Below are 17553 nucleotides of genomic sequence, written 5' to 3'. Positions count from 1 at the left end.
AATCTTTTTCCACATCATCATTATGGGATATTGTGTGTAAAATTTTGAGGAAATAAATTTATCTAATCCATGTTGGAAAAAGGCTTTAACATAAAAAAATGTGAAAAAAAGTGAAGCGCTATGAATACTTTCCGGATGCACTGTTTATGTGTTTGTGTGTGTATATGTGTATGTAGTTTTTCCGGCTGTTGACTAAAGGACAAGAGGATCTGATCTGACCTTTAACCGTGCATGTACCAACCGTCCCATCTTTATTGTAAAAGATGTGGTAACCAGAACATTTTGTTTTAGGGTTCTAGCCTCAAGGGAAGATAAGACTTCTAAAAGACTTTTATTATGAAGTTTATCTTAATTCATCTTGCCATATATCTGCATTATATCATCCCCTTTCCCCAGATAGAGAAAACTTTAGATAGCCCAACACCTTTAAGGAATAACAGTTTTGATGTCTGTGTAATTGCTTTTTGATTATGTCGATTTTTTTTAATATGAAGAAATAGTGATACAAGCACGGAACTAGGTTGTGACTGGAAGGGCATCCGCTGCCTAAAACATATGCTGTATTAGGTGGCGGTTCATTCCGCTGTGGAAATCCCTGATAAATAAGGGACTGAGCTGAATGGAAAAGGAGGGAAATAGTCACAGCAAGGAGGTCGCTGGTTCAAGCCCCGGCTGGGTCAGTTGGCATTTCTGTGTGGAGTTTGCATGTTCTTCCCGTGTTGGCGTGGGTTTCCTCCGGGTGCTCCAGTTTCCCCCACAGTCCAAAAACATGCGCTATAAGTGAATTGGGTTAAGCTAAATTGACCGTAGTGTATGTGTGTGAATGAGAGTATATGGATGTTTCCCAGAGATAGATTGCAGCTGGACGGACATTCGCTATGTAAAATATATGCTGGGTAATTTGTTGATTCATTCCACTGTGGCAACCCCAGATTAATAAAGGGACTAAGCTGAAAAGAAAATGAATCCATGAAATAGTTTTACACTTGTTACACAGCATCCTAAGAGCTTTTCAGAAAGTGATGTTTGGTGTTTTGAATCTGTTGCAGTGGGATCATGAACCCGGGAATGAACGCAATAATGGGCCCTACTGGAAGTGGAAAGACATCGTAAGCATGTTCATTTATTTTTGTTTGTTATTTTTGTCTTATTGTCTAGTTTCTAGTCCTGATATTCAAAAAAAATATCTCTACTCTTTGAGAACAGTGCCATTTTAATAAACTTTTAAAGGGCACCTAGGTTACCCCTTTTTTCAGATTTAAAACAAGTATTTTGCGTCCCCAGAATGTGTATGTAAAGTTTCAGCTCAAAAACACCCATCAGATTTGTCATTATACCTTTTACTAGATCCTGTTCTATACATCTTTCCACCAGGGGGTTGTTTTGTCGTACTGCGCCTTTAAGGCGAGTCCTCCCTGCCCACCGTTTCTACGTGTCTTTCTGCGTGCTTTAATCTCCTCCCTCGGCTGTGTCAGACAACAGACAGACTTAAAGAAAGAAGGTCTCACGTAGCGTTTGTGAGAATTACTATTGTAAGAACTTTACAAATGAGTATTTGTTGTGCAGTTGCATTGATTAGTCACACACAATATCGTTACAATGTTCACGCGCACACACACACAAACACACACACACACTGACAGACAGAACGCCCTTAACGTTGGCTTCCCACTCTTTTTGCACGCATATGTGACAGGATGCAGCTTAATTTCCACTGTTGTATGGATATCTGTTATGTTTATGTACATTATAAACCTGATTTAACGTCCACAAACCGGGATTGAAGCGTCTTCCTTCATAATTGTTCTGACACGCGGCTGTGCTAATGAAGTAAAGCTGAAGTAAATGGCTGTACTTCATTACACGCGTCCTCTGTTTTAAACCATTTTAAACATGTGAAACTCACTCTTGATCAAATTTGATGATGATTGATGATCCTAGCAAACTGAACAGAGCTTTTATTCCCGGTTGCTTTGCGCACGTCTGGTCTTGTTGACATGATTATACAAATGACTAACGGGACATGTTAATGCAACAGCTGTCACTATTGTTAGGCGAGGGGAACACACTACTACGTCAAGTTGGGGTCAGACTGAAAACCGCTCCAATTGGTCCACCTTTTTATGTTGTTAAATTGAAAAAAAAAGGACTGGGTGTGTTTATATCACCCCAATTTGATGGTCTATACACTATACCTACATGTATGTCTGTCCAAACAGCTTGAAAAGTAGATTTTTCACCATAGGTGCCCTTCAAAAGCACATTGTAATGTAAACATTGAATTTTTCTGTTTGTTTTTTTTAACCTGCAAACACAGTTAATGTTTAAACTATTTATAAAGTTTAAAGTGGCTGACAATTACATATATTCTTAATAATAGGCATTAATTTGCCTCATTTTTGATCTGTGCAACACTGTAGCTACTTAATTTGGCCAGCTATGCCACTGTACTTCAATACTGGTTATTATGGTTATTAAGACAATTTTTTTCTAAGGTGGTAAAGTTTGAGAACCACTGCTTTAGACAAAATATCAAATCAAAGTTAAAGTTTTTTCACATTTATTTATTTCTATATTGTTTGATACAGGGCATTTGGCATCAAAGCCACAGGGATAAGTAGGAAATGAGTTAAATCAGTTATGGAGACTATAGAGCCAATTCAGATTGTGTTTTAGAGTAGCACTAGAAGCGAAAGTCTCATTATTTAGCTCGAGTCAGATCAATGTTAACTAAATTCAGCTCCAGTATTCTGTTCAACAGAAGATGATAATGCCATCAGCCGGCCTTAATGGATAATCCTTTAAAAATCTGTCTTCATTTGCATACCCTCCATTTATGTATAAGTTTATTTCTTGAAAAGGAGAAACTTTGAAAAATGTCCAATGGAAGTCAGTTGATAACATTAGTGGTTTGGTTTCCATCATTTTTCAAAATGTATTGTTTTGTGCACAGCAAAGCAAAATATTGCATTCATTTTGTTCATATGAATTACAGAGTTTTTTAGCATTACATTTCAGAACTTCTCATTCAGATTTGTGTCAGTAACTGCAGCAAATATGCAGAAAAAATCTAGTGTTTTCATTTTCATCTAAATCGTAAAGAATTCAAGCATTTCCTAAAGCAATCGTGTCTTTGATAGACCTCTAATAGACATCCAAGCGTACATATTTTAGCTAAAGCAGCGCTTTCCAGAGTTTACACTTAGATCAGGGGTAGGGAACCTATGGCTCGGGAGCCACATGTGGCTCTTTGGCCAAAAATATGTGGCTCTCCAGCTGTCTCTCTTCAATAATATTTAAAAAATTTAAAAAATGTAACCGTTACTAGAAATCAGTTTCCTATTGAAATTACAATTACAATTTCCTTTATATTGTATTTTCTACAGCAAAATGAATAAGAGCTTGGTTTATAATAAAAGGACGTTTCAACCAATGCGCATATGTGGTGCTGTGGTTTAACTTGAATCGTGACAACAATAAAGGGCAAGTTATATTTCTTACATTTCTGTGGTAACCTCATGCACATGAATTCAAACATTCATGAGTGGCGATGGCAAAAAGAAAAAATCTGTAAATTGTCCTATCTTCATACATTGCATTGTGTCATATTTGTTTATTTCTGAGTTGTGGTTGGACATAAATAAAGATTTTGTGTATAAATATATAAAGGTTTTGTTATATACACACTGACCATATGGCTCTTTAAAAAATGCATTTGATTAAAAAAAAAAATCTGAAGTGGCTCTTTGCTGAAAAAAGGTTCCTGACCTCTGCACTTAGATATTGCTGGATGCTTTAAGAAGGTTTGGCATGCTGTCCCGGGAGAAAACCCTGAGCTCAGAGATAATTGTGATATTGATCAATCACGTGCTCCTCTCAAATTACTTTATGAAGCTTCTCAAATTTGAGTTGTCAGTGAAAATCTGATAGATGAACTGTATAAGAATAGACCAAATCTAGACTAGTCATCAATGCACTGGAATAAATGACTACGGGCTCTATTTTGACGGTCCATGTGCAGGACGTGTTTTTTCTAATTTACGGACGGGAAAATCCGCTTTGCGCCGTGGCGCATGGGCTAAAAGGTTTGAGTTTATTTTCTTGATGAGTTATAGGTGTGTTTTGAGAATAAACCAATTAGAGTCTCATCTCCCATTCCCTTTGAGAGCCAGCTGCGTCGCGCCAAGAGCGCATTCGCTATTCACAGGACGCAAAGTAAGTCTAAGTGGAAAAACTGAGCATTTCACGAGCAAACATTTAACAGTTTACAGTTTTTTAACCGAAAACTGTTAAACAGAGCATCTACTGCGTGAGAATGAGAGATAATGGATCACTTACACTTTCGCTCTTGGATAGGGAATCCTTTACGCACAGACATCAATTAGCCTATAAATAATTAATTTTGTTTGTTAAGCGCAAATATTCGTTTCAAAACTATTTCTAAATTCAGTTCTAATTTCCAGCAAACAAATAAATGAACAATAATATCCAAGTGTGGTCAAAATACTGAGTTATATCCTAAAACACATGCTGTGCTCCATATGGTCTAAAACCTGACAGGTGGGCAAATCTAAGCTTGTTTTCATAAAACAAATATAAATATGGATATAATAAATAATACTGCTAATAATAATAACATTATACAAAAGCAAACTGTTATGAATGAACTGAAAAAGCCTCCCGAGATGAAGAAGGCATAAAAGCAGTGGAATTTCATATTTATGTTGGTTAGAAAATAATATGCTTTGTAATATTTTAATCCTTTATATTTATATCCTATATATATTCTTATTATATCCTATATATATATATGCTTAATATTTACATTTTTTCATATGTAAAGATATTTGCCTATTGCTCTCTTGTGCATATTAAGCAGTGTGTAAGCGAGGCGCAACTCTGCGCCGGAGTTTAGTCCGGGTTAGTTTTGTTCTAATGAAAATTCTATTATAGTTTCTCAAAATAGCAACGCGCCCGCGGTCCGCCTCAGAACGCCTCCTTTTTAGACCAGAACGCCTATGGGCGCACATATGAGCGCTAATGCATTTGTTATTTAAACAGCGTAGCGCAACGCCTCAAAACCATTCTTGCGCCAAGCTAAAACTACCAAAAGACTATTGCGCCTCGCCTTGCGCCACACTGCGCCGGGTGTATGATAGGGCCCTACATGTGTAAATTAAATCTAATCTGTCTGTTTAATGATTAGTCCATACTTAAATATCTATTATATTTTCAGTGACAACCCAATTTTATCTCTGCTTTATAAGATATTTATGCTTCGATGTCTATTAGACGTCTATATTTAAACGTCTATTAGATGCACACAAAAAATGCTTGCTTATTAATAAACATTTTATTTTAAATGAATAAACTTTTTTTCTTTTCTTTAAAACAAATAAATAAATCCTATCATCATCTTCAAGCTTGAGTGGTATTTGAGCTCTTAGCTGGTGAACAAAACAAATCTCGCTGATGTGTGTCGGGTGCCTGCTTAGATAACAGTATCTTTATCAAATGTTTACAGAACAAGCGGGAACCCAGTGTGCCTGTAGCCTCCTCCACACAGATATGTTTTATTACGTGACAGAAAATCAAAGGCTTCTTCAAAGCCATAGAGCAAATCATTCAAATCTGGTGTCTATTAAATGTAGATCTGAGATTACTGTAGGGAAAACAGCTAAAACTGTTAAGCTAGCACTTTTAAACATCCGATCGCTTAACAATAAGTCACTTCGAGCCAGTGATTTTATCAACACAGATTGCCTTGATTTTATGCTTTTAAGTGAAACTTGGCTAGATGACAGTGTAAGGTCCTGCCAGTGAAGCCTGGTTTATAATCGACACGTCCGCTAGTTCGATTGAGTGCACGTGGCGAATGTGACGTCATCGATTTGGGTGCAAACAACATGATTTCGGCTGGACAAGAGCTGGGTTTGTTTGAGCGAAGAGTGCGTGCGGCTGCAGGCCCAGAGACCCGCCTGCACGCTCAGACCTGCACTTCCAGACCTTCACAGTGCCACCTGCTGTTTGAAAGATTGCCTTACCCTGAATTCAACTGCTTAGAAATTGTAACTTACTCTATTTTTCGACTATTAAATATTGCGCTATGATTTAATGCATAATTATATGAAGTATACTAGATTATGACCTACCTACGCCTATTTTGATTTTAAAAGATCTTATTTGTAATTATTACAGAACTTATTAACAATTGTTATTGTGTTACTGTTATTAGCTGCATCCCAAATCGCATACTTATGCACTATTCTACGCCATTTTGTAGTATAAATAGTGTAAGTAGTGTGTTCACACTGAAAACTCTAACAATTATAAGTGCACTTTAATTACCAGGATGATGCACTCATTCAGCCGGGAAAATGAAGTGTGGAATGATGGACACTTCACGCACTCAACGACTGCAGCTTTGCTCACATAAAGGAAGGCGCGGAGCTATCGGGCGCACATGTTGGATAACTTTATTTTGGATGGTGAAAGCAAAATTCTCCTACGAGAGTGATTATAGCGCCTCCCGGTGGTGAATGCGGTTCTACTCATGCCAGGTATTATTTGATAGTTTGGTCATTTATTTCACTGATTTGGCGACCGTCAAACGTCATCAAAAAAAGTTTTAAATTCAGCTTAATAAAAAAACATTAGTGCTCCATTTGGGACGACACTACATACATGTACAATGCTGTTGAGTGTGTAAATGCATAAGTACATAGTGCATGAGTGCATAATGGATAGTGTGCCATTTGAGATGCAGCTATCGTCTATGCTAGCACTTTCAGATAGATAATACACGAATACAGTAGACCTACATAGCACTAAAATATGCTAATAATAATTGTGTTATATATTATACATTTTATTTTAATATTTTTACTTCATTCATTCATTTTCTTTTCGGCTTAGTCCCTTTATTAATCAGGGGTCGCCACAGCGGAATGAACCGCCAACTTATCCAGCAAGTTTTTATGCAGCGGATGCCCTTCCAGCCGCAACCCATCTCTGGGAAACATCCATCCACACACACACACACACACACACACTCATACACTACAGACGATTGAGCCTACCCAATTCAACTGTACAGCATGTCTTTTAAATGTGGGGAAAACCGGAGGAAACCCACGCGAACACAGGGAGAACATGCAAACTCCACATAGAAACGCCAACTGAGCTGAGGCTCGAACCCGCGACCCAGCGACCTTCTTGCTGTGCACTACCTACTGCGCCACTACGTTGTCCCACTGGCCGAACATACAATCACTTAAACAGAAGCATGTCAGTCTTGGTCACTAAGGGGCAGAACCCTACTTAGTCAGTTTAGAATATTTGTTGTGTGGTCTCCATAGACCTACTATCTACTAAATCAAAACAAAACTATCCAATCATATCGTTATTATTACTATAGAATCAAGCAGACCAATTTACTTAAAATATTAGTAACTTGTATAATCACCATATGATTTAAATATAGGGTGGGCCATTTATATGGATACACCTTAATAAAATGGGAATGGTCGTTGATATTAACGTCCTGTTTGTGGCATATTCGTGTATGTGAGGGGGCAAACTTTTCAAGATGGCTGGTGACCATGGTGGCCATTTTGAGGTCGGCCATCTTGAATCCAACTTTTGTTTTTTTCAATATTAGGAGGGTCATGTGACACATCAAACTTATTGGGAATTTCACAAGAAAATCAATGGTGTGCTTGGTTTTAACGTAACTTTATTCTTTCATGAGTTATTTACAAGTTTCTGACCACTTATAAAATGTGTTTAATGTACTGCCCACTGTGATGGATTGTCAATGCAACCCTCTTCTCCCACTCTTCACACACTGATAGCTACATCACAGGAGAAATGCCAGCACAGGCTTCCAGTATCCGTATTTTCAGGTGCTGCACATCTTGTGTGCATATAAATGGCCTACCCTGTAGGATTGAAATATTAGTAACTTTGAATAATCACCATATGATTTTAAAAGTATTGAAATACTATGAAATACTGCATATAAATATAAATAAACTTGTCTTGCCTATACGGTATGTGCATACAGTATGCATTATGCCAATGTATTTCAGAAATCAAGGCTATATTTTTTGCTTTTCCAGAAAATGCATCTTGATTTCAGAATTTTTAGATATTGAGACTAGAAGCAAGACAAAAACTCCGAGCAAGAAAGGCATGTTTTGCAGTGTTGAGTGTCTGTTGTAATGGATGTGGATGTTAAAATATCTCAATGCTTTAGACAAAATACTAGGGATGCTCAAAATAATCGATTAACTGTTAACCGAAAGGGCGCGTTTGTAACCGATTAATGGTGTCAGTTAAACGATTAGAATAATTTTTTTAGTTTATTTTTAGTTTGGCTGCATAAGGAGCCGATTGAATGCGCTTTTTGCGTTAAGAGGGGCATCTTTTGAATGGTTTACTAAAAGCCTCAATTGTTTTGCACGCGGCTCATCCCAGAGTAGCAGTTTGTACTAGAGCTCGCTGTTTCAAGTTATCCAGAGCTGTATCAATTTACAAATCTTGAATATCACAATATTATTAAATATTACTATTGTAATAACATAGACAGCAACACTCTTGCAAAATCAATACCCAGCTGATTCCATCATGACATAAAAAAAGAGGACCGCGCCTTTTTTTCCTTGTCAAAAGGACGTTTTTGGAATGGAAAATCACGTTTGCTGTGATCAGACATATTTGTTAACTCGCGGCTAACAGCCTATACCGGTTCTTAAAACAGATTCAGTCAGTGATTTTGTTTTGTAATTTAAATAAATTATTTAAGTGAAAATAATTTAGGGTAGGCCTATTTATTTAATTCATTTAATTTATTTTATTCTGTTTTTCTATGCTGAAACGCAGATGCGTGAAGATGCTCTGTTGTTATGTTCTGTTATTATTATGCTAGCATGTTAAAATAAATCAGTATTTTAAAATGCAATATTTAATGTGTCAGACAGACACAAAATAGATGTCAAAATGTGTTTTAAAACAAATTAACAATAATGTATTAGTAATCTGCACAGTTAACTGTTAATAACCGATTAACAAGCGGCGGTTATCGGTTAGCAAAATTGACCGAAATGAGCATCCCTACAAAATACCAAATCGAAGTAAAAGCATAAGTTTTCTCACAGTTATTTATTTACGCCTGTCTGTTTTCAGGCTCCTGGATGTCATTGCGGGACGGAAAGATCCTAAGGGCTTAAAATCAGGTCAAGTTCTAGTTGACAACACCATCGTGACCTCTGACCTGAGGCTGTGCTCTGCTTATGTGGTTCAGGTTAGGACACACAATACTTTCAGTGGCGTCTTCTGTGTATTTTAAATCAATTTGTGTAGCTCTACAAAATGATGATGATCCCAAATGATGTTTAACAGAGCAAGGAATTTTTCACAGTATTTCCTATAATATTTTTTCTTCTGGAGAAAGTCTTATTTGTTTTATTTCAGCTAGAATAAAAGCAGCTTTTACATTTTTTAAAAACTATTTTAAGGTCAATATTATTAGCCCCTTAAGCATTTTTTAATTGTCTACAGAACAAATGACTGTTATACAATGACTTGCCTAATTAACCTAACCTTATTAACCTAGTTAAGCCTTTAAATGTCACTTTAAGCTGAATAAACGGTTCAGACAACGTCAACAACCTACTTTCGTTATTAAGTTTGCTATTGCTATTACTACTAGCTGTACTGTAAAGTTTCTCTCTGGTGAATTTATACAGTGATGCATTTAAGAGGCTTAACTTTGGATGCTGCTTTGAAGGGTGGGACATTGGCTTTCAGTGCTGTTGTAAAAAAAAATAAATGAGATGAAAAGAGAAGAGAGAACCCAGTCCAGGAGACTCGAAACAAGCAGAATTCCTTTATTGAGACGTGTTGGTTAATCTGCAGTCATACAGCGTCTTTAAAGATGTCTAATGTGTCTGCATGAGCCTACTAGAGGTCTGCAGTCTGCAAGTTCTTTCACAAGTCTCTCACACAAGTCTCACACAAGTCTGAATTAGTCTGCAAAAAGTCCTGTCTCTATTGTCCTGTTAGGAGGAGGGGGCATAGCTAAACAAAGTATGTAAATTAAGCGTTGTGGTCGGCAGGGTAAACTGCTCTTTCAGGCATTGATCTCATCATGTTCTGGAGACAGAAACCTCCTGACCATTTGATTGAAAAGAGAAAACAATAGACACCCCATGCTGTGAAACTGACAATTTGCATTACTTTGGCTTAGCCTGTAATCAGAAATGTCCCTCCTAGCTGGGATGTTAATGAAATTATATAATTAAAAACCAGAGAATATAACTTTTTAGTTATACGTAGATTATTGTTAATTTGAAATTAGATGATAAAAATTTATATTTCCACAGTGCTGTCAGACTAACATTAGCATGTGCCAAGATCTGAACAATATTTCATGTATTGTCTTATTTTACACAGTACGGCTTGATATAGAGTAAAATAAAATAAATGCTGAGTCATTGAAAGTAATTCTAGTGAAAACATTACATTTTCATTGTCTTTCAGAATGACATTCTGATGGGTACTCTGACCGTGAGGGAAAACCTAGCGTTCTCTGCCAATCTTCGCTTGTCACTGAAGGAATATTCCTCATCTGACAAAGAGATGAGGGTCAACTCCGTCATCCAGGAGCTCGGCCTCAAAGATTGTGCAGACACTAAGGTAATAGACTTCAACCTTGTGTACAGGAAGGTAAACATGATTTGTTATGTTTGTACGAACATAACCTTACTATGAGTCAAATCTTTTATAAATGAATCGATAGATTTATATACTGTGCACATCAGATTTAAGCCTTAGCTGGATATTTCACTTCACTTCGAGCTGTTATGCTGTGTTCACACCAGGCGCAGATAAATCGCGATATTCGCGCGTAAATAGCCGTGTAAACATTTGAGTGTACTCGCTTCATTCGCGCGTCAAATTCGCTTCATTCGCACGTCAAATTCACTTCAGAACAGACGCCGATTTGCGTGATGGGCAGGGCTTCTGTCTGCCCGTTGCCTCTAGCTTCGTAGCTAAATGGCTAACATGGATTTTATGAAGAAAATAACAGTGTTTATGTGCTTTATGAAGACTGAAAAACAGCTTCGATACGTTTAGGGTCGTGTCTGAGTCCACTACATTCTTTCAGAGGTGCATCCAGCTCTGTGAGCTCATAAACTCCTCCAGAAACTGAACCTGGCTGACGGAGACTTTCAGCGGTGCATCTGACTGAGCCAAGCCCAGTTAGATGAACTCCTTGTCGGTGTCGGCTGGAGGATTTTCACTGGGACACCCACAACAGGCGATACGTCACAATCACGCCCCCACAAGAGCAAGCTCATGATTGGTTAACGCGGCGAGAATGTCCGCTGAAGTTCAGATTTTCGAACTCAAGTGATTCGCGCAAAACGCTCAATTCGCGCTGCGCCATTTGTACGTATCGCGATTCGCACAATTCGCGCCGCAGGATGTCTATTCACGCGTTTGCATTGACTTAACATGTAGATCACTCGCGCTTGACGCGCGTTACGCATCTGCTGTGAACGCAGCATTACACACTGCATGGAAGGTCATTTTGAAAAACCCATAATAGGGGCTCTTTAAAAAAGTAATGTGTATCTAATTCCTAACCCCAACTGTAAATTATTCCCAAAATCAGAGGGCATTAATAATTCCAACGTTGCCAATGTTACCGGTTGAAACCTAAAGTGGCGATGAAGTCTTAAAATGTATGGAAAGTGTCTTAAAGGTATTGAATTTCATTCTCTGATTCCTGTACATACTAAGATGTTGATGCAGGAACATGTCCTGCTTGGTGAAATCAAACTAAACATCCCTATATTGTGAGTGGTGGAATGAAAATGTCCATTTAAAGTGATATTGCTTTGTTTGGGCTTGTTGTCTCTCAGATCGGTACAATGTTTTTACGAGGTGTTTCTGGTGGGGAGAAGAAAAGGTGCAGCATTGGCATGGAGCTCATCACTTCCCCGTCGCTCCTGTTCCTGGATGAGCCCACCACAGGCCTGGATGCCAACACTGCCAACTCCATCATGGAGCTCCTGCAGAAGTACAAAATCTCATATCAAATATACCTGCCTCCCGCTGCAAGCAATAATAAAGTATGCCTTTTAAAAACACTTTCTTCCAGCATAACCTTGTGAAGCCTCACATAATGAAGGGATGGTTCACCCAAATCGAATTTACTCGCACACAAGTGGTTCTAAACGTTTATGAATTTCTGTCTTCTGTTGAATGCAATAGAAGATATTCTGAAGAATGTAGCCAGTAGCTATGTTTCTATCCAAAAATGTGAACGAAAATTAATGCGCAAAACTCAAATATCCCATAAAAGATGTGCAATTAAAGCAGCGTTGAGTCAAAGAGAACAAAATCGTCACTTCATGATTATCTGGCACCAAATATTAACAGTAAAAACGGAATTTGCTGTGATAGGAGAAGCTGCGTGAATCTTTTCTTCATTTAATAAATTACTACCTCAGAACACAATGCCGACACGCAATGAATGCGTGGTGACGTTTGAAGGCGTGAGATGCGGCACACAAAAACTCTTGACTATTTTAGTAATTAATAATATTTATTATATTATTAATTATATTGTTATTATTAATATTATATTAATAATATTATTAATATCGGAGGTATTTAATAATATAATAATACTAATACTAAAATGGTTATGGTGTTTTAGAATGACCAAAACAACATTTCAGATGTTTTACAATGTGCTCAGCCTGCTGGTTTGTCCATTCACGCACATTTATATCATCACATAATCTCTCATAACAAAATCACTAAGGCTTTTTTTTAATTTGCATACTGGAATTTGTTCAGTTAATGTGTTTCAATCATAGTTTATGCGCATCTTTTCTTAGCGAATAAAAAGTTTATCCTACTCAGTTATGTGCATACATTTTTTTATGCGAATGTTCAAAATTGGTCGCATCTTGACTTTCCATCAACCAATTTTTTTATACGCATATCCAAAATGCGCATAAAAATAGGTGGATGGAAGCATAGCTACTGACATCAATTGCAGCAACAAAATTGTCAACTTTCTTCAGTATACCTTTCTCTGTGTTTTACAGAAGAAAGAAATTCAAAACCAGTTTGGAACAAGTGGAGGATGAGTAAACAATGGCAGAACTTTCATTGTTGGGTTAACTATCTTTATAAAATTGAATTTGAAATGTTAAAAAGTTAATTATGTTGGTTTGAGAAAGTTGCTTTGTTTGCCTTATTTTCATTTTGGAAGAATCCCCCTTCAACCCCATCTCCTCCTTTTACTAGGGGGAGCCCTCGAGAGCTACCTTATCTCAGATCCCCTTATATGCTTATTGACCAGGCAGGAGCCCTAGGCTCAATTATCTCTGAGCTTGGGGTTCTCTCCTGGGACAGCCTGCCAAACCAGCTAATAGCGGCAAGCAATATCTAAGTGTGAGCTCTTAAAATGCTAATTAAACATTTTTTTATTATTATTTTAGAACGTTTCTCCTCCTAGCACTTTAAAAAGCTGTGTTCTGCATTGCTGTTTGTTGCTATATCTTTTCCAACTGGTCCAAGGTTTGGTTTTCCAAAAAAGACCCTGGAAAAATCCCATTGACGTAACATGAGACCAAACTTTGACCCATCATAACTCTGAACAAGATAGTCATAGAAACACGTGATCTTACACAATTGAAGAGGATGTCAAGCTGTTTAAAATTACATATTAAACTGGGGTGTAAGCTGTACCCCCAGAGCATACCAAACATTCCTATTGACAACAGTAAAGAAAGTCCCATTCAAAAAGAAACTTGGAAAAATCTTCACCAACTCTCTACCCCCATTTGGTTCTTCACCAAGCCAACATCAAATTTCATCAATGAACTATAGCTTCTAGTTCGATATTTAGACAAAATCTTGGATGCATCAGGCTTTTTTATTACATGTATTAAGTTAAACTACATTTCCTAATATTTATATTGCAAAAAAAGATGCAATTCCAACAGCCTCATGTAAATCAGTGAGATATTTATATCAGTATAGCAGGCCACTTACATACATTTCTGAGACTGTCTAGATAACGTTTTAGGCAGTAACAATTCTGTAAATAGGGATGCTGTCAAAAATAATGCCATAAATATAATTTATTATACCAATGAACTTTATTTATTAGTTTAAATCAACATTTAGCTTGACTACACTTTGCTTTTGATACAACTTCTGCCCTCTATAAAACTTGCGCAAATTTAAGCTTTAAGCTGAATTCAAGCTAATTTCATTTACGCTTTGCAAAAAGCAAAAGATATACAGTAAATAACCGACTTGAAACCGTTTTTTGTTGGTGAAATCACTTGTTGCATATGTCTTTTGCACAGTACTGTAGACATAGACGTCCAGGATCATGATTTTGCCCCCCACTGCATGAACGACTTCCTGTGACATCATATATTATTGTATTTATGATTAGCATAGTGATTAATTGCTCAGAAACTAGTTGCTGTGAGTCCAGGTGCCATCTTCTTATCAATTTCTTGTTTGTCATTGAGGTCAGTGTTGCCAACTAGGCGCTTAAGTTACTAAATTAGGCCACGCGTGTGTGATTTGAACTATTAAACATTAAACTGCTGACTATTTTAAAACTAATCTTCATCATGAAGATCACAGATATGGATTTTTAATGTGTTCACTGGTTGCATATGTCAGATTTATTGCATGCTTCAGGTTGATAAAAGTGGTTGCTACTAAGTTTCCTTAATTGAGTCATGATAATGATAATAGGATCGACCACAATGAACTCTTTGACTTGGACCTTCCAAGTCATGAAAGGTTTGCAAAGAAACCGTTCATCATTTGGAAAGGTTTCTTCGCAAACCTGGTTAAATATGTGTTTTATATATTATAATAATTTATTCGAGGGATTTAAATGATGAATTTTCAGCTTCATTACTCCAGTCTTCAGAGTCACATGATCCTTCAGAAATCACTTTAATAATAATTATTATTGTTATTATTATTATAAGTAGTAGTACTGTTATTAATGTTAATAGTAATAAAACCAATAAAGACTAAAGTATTAATTTCATGGAAAGTACAAGCAATAAGACAGCAGCAAATTTTTTTGTATGCAGTTGAAGTCAGAATTATTAGCCCCCCAGAATTGTTGGCCCCTTGTTTATTTTTTTCCCCAATTATTGTTTAACGGAGAGAAGTTTTTTTTTTCAACACATTTCTAATCATAATAGTTTTAATGACTCATTTCTAATAACTAATTTCTTTTATTTTTGCCATGATGACAGTACATAATATTTGACTAGATATTTTTCAAGACACTTCTATACAGCTTAAAGTGACATTTAAAGGCTTAATTAGGTTAATTAGGTGAACTAGGCAGGAAAGGGTAATTAGGCAAGTTATTGTATTGACCTTATTCTAAAATGCGGAAGTTCGCCTGTTTTCGGGATTGTCTTAGAACTTCCGATTCAGTCGTCTATGGGAGAAATGACCAGGAATAATAAACGGCAGAAAACGGTCAAACTACTTGCTCTGCAAACAAATGTTTGCATGACTATACAGACCAAGTAGAATAATATAAGTTTTTAATGTCTAAAAATGAATGGAAGTGAATGAGACCGGAAGTCTCGAGCCAAAAAGATTCAAATGGCAGCGCCCACTCGTCGGCGGAGAATAAGGTCAATAACGATGTTTTTTTCTGTAGACTTTTGAAAAAAGAAATAGCTTAAAGGGGCTAATCATTTTGACCTTAAAATTGATTTTTTTAAAAATAAAAACCGCTTTTATTCTTGCCAAAATAAAACAAATAAGACTTTCTCCAGAAAAAAAAATATTATCACACCTACTGTGAAAATTTCTTTGCTCTGTTAAACATCATTCAGGAAATATTTAAAAAAGAAAAATCAAAAGGGGGCTAATAATTCTGACTTTAACTGTATTTAACTTTTTTTTTACATTTAATAAATGCCACCATGATGAACAGAATCATTTTCTTATTAAAAAAAACATGAAAACGAAAACTGACTCCAGAATGTATATATACAGTGCATCCTGAAAATATTGATAGCGCTTCATTTTTTCCAATTTTATTATTCCAAATTTATTATTCTTTTTCCAAAATGGGTTAAATTAATTTATTTCCTCAAATTTCTACACACAATCCCCCATAATGACAATGTGATAAAAGATTTTTTTTTAAATTGTTGCAAATTCATAAAAAAACACCTGAAAAGTTTTATGCTTTAACTTGTCAGAAGAAACCTCATTCCACGTCATATCTAAAGCTCGTCATGTTCAATGTGTTTTTGTAAGATTTGTTCATGCAGATCAAGTCGGAAATTAATTGACTTGTTGTTTTGCATCTTCAGTATCTCCAAAAAGGGCAAGACTGTCATCTTCTCCATTCACCAGCCGCGCTACTCCATCTTCAGACAGTTTGACCACCTCACACTCATGAATAAAGGAGAAATCATCTACGCGGGGGCCGCCGACAAAGCCATTATTTACTTCGAAGACTTGGGTATTGATATTAATCCTACTATGTAAATGCAAATTCTCTAATTGTATCATGATAAGTGTGCTGTGATTCATAATCTTCTGTTTATTTCTCACAGGTTACAAGTGTGAGCCGTTCAACAACCCGGCAGACTTCTTTCTGGATGTCACCAATGGAACAATCCGTCCTCACAAATCCTCAAACAATATATCAGGTGCTTTATTTAGATATTGCATCGCACGCTGTTGCCGTCAATCTTTGCATAATGTAGCCATACTTTTGATCGCTTAAACATTGTTTGCGTTAAATGTATGCTATGCTTTAAAGTGTAGTGTACGCATTACAGCCTCACATTTGACAAGCTCTGGGCGAGTGGCCGTAACCGCCGTAAACTATTGATTTTCAAAACAGCCAATCACAAGCCAATCACCAGCATTTAATCCTTGCACGTTAAGGATGCCTCAGGTTTTCTACCTCACTGACATTGACAAGATTATACCCTTGGGTATCCAAATTTGGTACCGACCGAAAATTATTTTTTGATACTCTATAGTATCTAGACAATTCAGTCCAGGCCCGGATTGGCCAATTGGGAGGACCAGGGGCCTCATGTACGAAGACTTGCGTGGAAATCATACTAAAACATTGCGTACGCACAAAGCTGTAAATGTGCGTACGCAGAAAAAAATTCAGATGTATGAAACACTGCGTACGCCGAATCTCACGCATATTCTTTTGTACATCTGAATGAACATGAAACTGAGCGCAACATGCACGAGCGCAAAACCCCTCCCTGGCTCCTCCCCCGTATGAATATGCAAATTAGAGGTGCTGCTTTCGGAGGTAGACCGGAGAAAAGCGGTGTTATTTGCAAGTTTGTTCTCCGGAATTAACAACAAAAGAAAAAAATAGAGTGGGAGAGTTTAGCTGATGCGGTTAACACAGTTGGGTCTGAACATCGCACTGAGTGAATTAAAAAAGAAATAGTGTGATTTATACACGTAAAATGTTGCAGTATCCTC

General features: G+C 36.9%; 2 protein-coding genes across 15 annotated transcripts in view; both read left to right on the top strand.

Moving 5' to 3' along the window:
• The window catches only part of abcg2c (ATP-binding cassette, sub-family G (WHITE), member 2c), a 154961-nt gene that overhangs the window by 6794 nt on the left and 130614 nt on the right, over positions 1-17553 (top strand). For 8 of the 14 annotated variants that reach the window (XR_015505357.1, XR_015505354.1, XR_015505356.2 and 5 more), the window contains 6 exon segments: positions 1050-1109; positions 9187-9304; positions 10543-10698; positions 11931-12088; positions 16404-16555; positions 16650-16745. Coding sequence is in view for 8 of the 14 variants with exons in the window: in XM_087278395.1 (XP_087134521.1) it covers positions 1050-1109; positions 9187-9304; positions 10543-10698; positions 11931-12088; positions 16404-16555; positions 16650-16745 (740 nt within the window). In the remaining 6 variants the exon portion in view is untranslated. 14 annotated transcript variants of the gene reach the window in all.
• Positions 1-17553, top strand: part of meis1b (Meis homeobox 1 b) — a 598746-nt gene that overhangs the window by 556154 nt on the left and 25039 nt on the right. The gene's annotated exons all lie outside the window — the stretch shown is intronic.

This window comes from Danio rerio, chromosome 13 (genome assembly GCF_052040795.2).
Source record: "Danio rerio strain M-AB ecotype USA chromosome 13, GRCz13ab, whole genome shotgun sequence".
Classification (NCBI taxonomy): Eukaryota; Metazoa; Chordata; class Actinopteri; order Cypriniformes; family Danionidae; genus Danio; species Danio rerio.
This window is presented reverse-complemented; position numbering and strand designations above follow the sequence as displayed.